We start from the raw sequence: 5,645 nt of genomic DNA on the forward strand, positions 1-5,645 counted from the left end.
GAACCGTCGGTTTCGAACCGTCGAACCGTCAATTTCAAACCGTGATCAGGTTTACACTAACATTGAATTTAGTTAAAAATTTAGACTCAACAGTCATGGGCCAAAATACCTATGGAATAAAAAGCCCACTAATTTCTAGACATCTAAGTTATAAAAACTAAATAATAATTAAAAAACATATTTTGGTTCGGGATGACCGTAGAACCAAACAACTATGTTTATATTATTAGTCCATCTCAAAATTATAGCAAGAAAAATAAATCATGAATTCATGGCCGATTATCTAAATAGCTACGGTAGCTATGAGATGGAAAGGATTTTTTTTAATTGATCTTATCCGTAAGTTTGACCCTTCAAATTAACCGGACTTTCCGGGGGGACACCGATCAAATATATAAAAACAAGGTACGATGAACTTGACGATTACACTTCTCATTATTTGACAAAATAGGAACACCAACGCCAGGAAGACGATCGAGATCGGAAATCAGGGGACGATCTTGAAGGCCCTCATCTTCCCGATCCAAGAATTGAAAGAAGTGACGGTGTTGCGGAAACCAAAGAAGCCGTGCTCCTTGCTCTTGTTCATGCTGTCGAGGTTCTCCATCGGGAGGCCTAGCACCGCGTCGGCTAACCACCAGATACCCACCTCGTCCAGCTTCGTCGGCACCAGATCGTGCTCTGCCACGATGTCCGCCCACAGTGCCTCCTTGCCCCTCATCGCCTCCTCCAGCGTGAACCGCTCCGTGTCCTCCTGGTACCCCACCGCCTCCACCCCGAACTGCTCCGCCAGCGCCGCCCACAGATGCTTCCACTTGAACACGTCCCCGTTGCTGCAGTTGAACGCCTCGTTCCTCGCGTACGGGTCGACGGCCGCCCAGATCTGCTGCTCCGCGATCAGATCCGCGTCCGACGCGTCACTGAACCCGTCCCATGTGATCTGGCTTCCCGGCCACCGCAGCGGCGTCCCTTCCTTCCGGCATATCGCCGCGTAGACGCACAGAGTGCCGATTAGGTTCATGAGGCTGATGGGGGAGAAGCCGAAGATGATGGAGGGCCGGTGGATCGACCAGGTCACGCCGCCCTCCCTCTTGGACAATTCGTCGAACAGGACGTCTTCCAGGTCGTAGTAGAAATTGGGGATGGGGAGACGAGGGAGGTCCTCGCTGAACGGCGGCTCATGAACGGGGACTTTGCCTAGGGTTTCCAAGGGGCCGATGTAGTGCTTGCGCCCCGTCTGCAGACAAACGTGACGGAGGTCGGGGACGGAGAGGGCAACGGCGGCAAGGACGTTACGGAGCATCGTCGCGTTGACGGCGCAGTTCTCGGCCTCGACGGTGCGATTGGCCCAGGCGACGTAGAAGATGTGAGTCACATCGGTGAGCGGGGAGAGCTTAGCGGAGGCGTCTTCGGGGTCGAGGACATCGCACTGGACGTAGTGTACGGGCCGGGCGGCGTCGTCGGCTTCCGAGGCTGGGAGGAGAGCAGGATTGGGGGGACGGCGGGAGATAGCGTAGACCTTCCAAGGGCCGCCGGGGGTGTCGGACAGCGGGAGGATGTCGACGAGGGAGGAACCGACGATTCCGGTGGCGCCGATGACGAGGGCGACGCTCTCGTACTTGACGCCGAGGGAGGAGGCGGAGTCTTCGTCCAGCTTCTTCCTCGCGGCGCCGATGGCGCCTGCCCACCACCAACTCATGCCGATGGAGTTTCTCGTTCGACTGAGAAAAGACCCGTGGCGAAATGAAACGGGACTTGGTTGAGTTTAAGTATTACTCATCAAGCAATTAAAAATATATTTTTCAAAAGCTTTGTTGTCAATAAATAATGATTCCTTCAGCAGCAAGGATCTTCGTTACTATTTATTATTTTTCTTTCATATTAATTTACGATTTTTTAAAAAAAAAATTGGCCACATGTGCGTTATTATACACCTGATGTAATTTATATTCTTTCAACCATCCTTTTTATTCCTCGCTGATCTATGAATATAATAGAAACGATTATTCCTATAATATAAAATATCAATTCCATGTTACTTCTTGGAAGGCGGGTCCTGTCTGTACTTCTTCTTTAACTTGAAAAGAACACATTTGTTCCCTTCAATTTATTTGGAATCGTATGTTTGTGACATTAGCCATCAAATTTTATCGAATTTTATATTGAGGGATGAAAGATCTATATTTTCATTGAGGAGTGACCGTGTGATTACCTCCCATTTATTGCTGCATCTTAAAATAATTATATATTTACCCTAATATTATGATATGGTATTAAGATTTACCTCCTCCGTATTAGTCTTGGGATGGATTGACGGGGACGTTGAGGGTGAACGTATTCATCTTTTGCCATCATGATGTGGTATTAAGAAATAGGAAGTTTTACCCTCTAGCAACAGGGATTCGAAATCCATAGAGCACATAGATGCGACATTCAGATAACTGGTGATACTGGAGCATCACATTAGGAGCCACTTCACTTCAAGAGTTCTAATGGGCATGCTTTAACTAAGTTTGTTTTTAACTTCTTGTTTCCTATTTTTAAATCCATACATTTATTTCTTAGTTTGCATAATGATCTAGATAACATCTTTATACCTTCATATAACTGATCAGGAGATAAGAGTCATATCTCACTTACCCTCTATTACACATCGACCATATGGTAGACTCAACTATCGCTTGCGAATTAATATGCATGTCGGATGCATATCAAGTATACCGCTAGGTCTCACTGCTAAAAGAACTTATCACTATAATGTTATGTCATTCGGACTAAAAAAATTAAGAGTACGATATTAAAGACTTATGAACAAAGTGTTTCGAAGATAAATCGATAGAAATATGGAGACATACGTGGATGATATCCTAATTAAATTTCTCTGAGCGACCGATTTATATGTAAACATAGAGGAGACGTATCGAACCTTGAGAGAATATTGACTCAAGCTTAACCCTAACGAGTGCTTATTCTTTTTTTCCTTTTTTTTTTATTCAAAAGGAAATAACATATATGAAAACAAGAACCGTAGTATGAGAGGGACCAAACCTGACCTCATACTACAGCTTATAGAGACACCAAAGATTTACACATATATCAAAAATAAAAACACTCCTCTCCAAACTTACATATTCCAAGATCTCAAAACAAAAAAGATCTACTTACAAACTCACACCCGTCCAAAGGAAATTTCACCAATTTCTTGAAGGCTTGACACATATGAAACAAGTGTTCTTAAGTAACACAAATACTCCACCAGAAAAGAAGAACCAAACACCAATAGACATTACATCAGCTTCTTAAGACCTTAGACTTCAAATCCCTCTATCTTCCACATCCGTAGAAAACTTAACTAATCCAAAATCCCATGAAAAGGTTAAGCACCAACAACACCAAGAAGAATACACTCTTCCACAAAAAACAATACAAGCTTCTTCCCATCAGAATGCTCCACCAGAAAGCAACAAATTCATTCCTTAAGAACCAGAATCCTTCATCACATGCGCAGAACCTCCCTCTCCAAAGCCAAACAAACATCCATAACAATAAAAGCATTATAAACTTCCTTATCAAAAATCCGTCAAAGGATCTCTACAAAAAATTAAGTTCCCACACCACAAAACCACAACCAGATGTACATAATTGGAAAGGAAACACTGACTACAAGCACAAAATTCCGTTTATTCACAACTTATATCAACTTCACGTCACGTGAAATCCACCAAAAGGAACACCCATAGCACTTCAACAACACAAAGCCTTTCTGTAGAGAGAGAAAATACAATCTCGCAAATCAAACATAGAAAACCAACAAGGTTCTCCAAATATACTGTAGACTATACAGATTTACATGAAAATTTCACATATGGAAGACCCACCCTCTCCAATTTACCGAGTCCGGACAGCTCCTTATCAATGGTATGGCTGAATATAATTCTATCTTCAGAATAATCAAAGGCTCTGTTAGCAAGATGATCAGCTGCAGCATTTATCTCTCTATATACATGTGAACAGTTAACTTGATACTTACAAATAAGATTTCTAATTTTAAACACCAAGTACCTAAACTCCCAACAAATATAAGGAGACCCGATAATTTGCAAAGCAACCAGGGAATCAGATTCTAACCCTATAGGAAAAAAATTATTAGCAACGCATAACTCCAAACATTTCCAAATGGCAAATAATTCTGTTTGAACATTTGATCCCATACCAAAAACTCTATTCATAGCCCTAATAACTTGCTCAGAAAAATCTCTAACAATAAATCCATACGAAGACATACCCGAATTGTAAGGACCTTTTACGAAAAATAATAACATATAGAGCGGAAAAACAATCTCTCCAGAGATTCAAGCGAATATAGTATACACGTTATTTTACTATATCAAGATAGAATAGTTACCTTTTTACGTGAACGATACAATCCCAGCAGCAACTGTGATTTGTCGGATCTCAGTCCGATCAAAGTGATCGCGCCTCTTTGGTATCCACACGAACATGTCCTTCATTCGTCTCACGAACTCAGCCTTTGGACCACCTTCGTTGTGCTAACAACTTTGGTGATTCAGCCAAGATAAGAAGAGAAAGAAGAAGATCAAGAGTCTCACCAAATTTCACTAAAAAATGTCTCCTTTTATTCATCCAATGAATACCAGGGGTTTGACTTTTGGTCTTCTTCCATTAATAATGAATTAATCTCCATTAATCTTCTTAGTAGGTTAGATTTTAGTATATTGGATTAACCATTACCCAATAAGTCATTAATCCAATAAGTCAATGAGTCTAATCCATTAATTCAATGAGTCTAATCCGAATTCATTTGAGTCTAATTCAATGAGTCAAATTCAGATTAGATTTAACCCTATAATCTTAGAGTTCATCATATTTTAGTCAAACTAAAATATATCCATCTCCAAACCATCATGTTCTTTGTGTGTGACCTAATAGGTTATCATAATATTGCTAATGTCTCTAAAATAATATTTTAGATACATAAGTAATGAGTGACATCTAGCAATGCATCATTGCTACTCAAGTGATGAGAATGTCGAGATTCAACCTAACCTTTTTGTGCCTATTATCTTATATAACTTGGTCCTTCTATCCTCGATATCTAAATTGATCAATGAGGCATATACTGTGTCATCCTCTTATCAATCTTTGTGTTTCTTGATCTCTAAATAGACTCACTTAACCAAATGAACTTAATATCTCATATTGACTTATTTGAGCATGACCATGTATTTTAGTAGTCATACTTAATTAAGGGACCCACAGATATCACTTTCATCATATAGAAGGGATAGATCTCATCTACATCACTCACATCTCTCCACATAACTTATTTCATACCTAATGATCGACTTTATAGTGCACCTTATTACAGGTAGCGTTTGCCAATACCGAAGTACACAACTCCTTATATAGGAAACTGTAGTGACTTCAGGTCTAAGCACTATTCATACCAATAGACACTATGAAAATATTTATGACACTCATATAATGATCCATGAAACATTCTCATGGCAAGTCAATTCAGTACATATTCTCTAATATATATCCATGTGTCAACTTGATATCTTATATCCATGACTTGTGAGATTAAGTCGTCAATTGACCTACATGCTAGTCTGAACGCATTA

At 40.6% G+C, this 5,645-nt stretch overlaps 1 protein-coding gene across 1 annotated transcript; it reads right to left on the bottom strand.

Moving 5' to 3' along the window:
* Nucleotides 1–303: 303 nt before the first annotated feature.
* On the bottom strand, nucleotides 304–1,764 carry LOC122006025 (3-oxo-Delta(4,5)-steroid 5-beta-reductase-like). Its single transcript, XM_042561321.1, has one exon. The coding sequence runs from the start codon at nucleotides 1,697–1,699 to the stop codon at nucleotides 488–490; it is 1,212 nt and encodes a 403-aa protein (XP_042417255.1). The 5' UTR covers nucleotides 1,700–1,764; the 3' UTR covers nucleotides 304–487.
* Between the last annotated feature and the right edge of the window lie 3,881 nt (nucleotides 1,765–5,645).

Source organism: Zingiber officinale, chromosome 7B (assembly GCF_018446385.1).
Source record: "Zingiber officinale cultivar Zhangliang chromosome 7B, Zo_v1.1, whole genome shotgun sequence".
NCBI classification, from domain to species: Eukaryota; Viridiplantae; Streptophyta; class Magnoliopsida; order Zingiberales; family Zingiberaceae; genus Zingiber; species Zingiber officinale.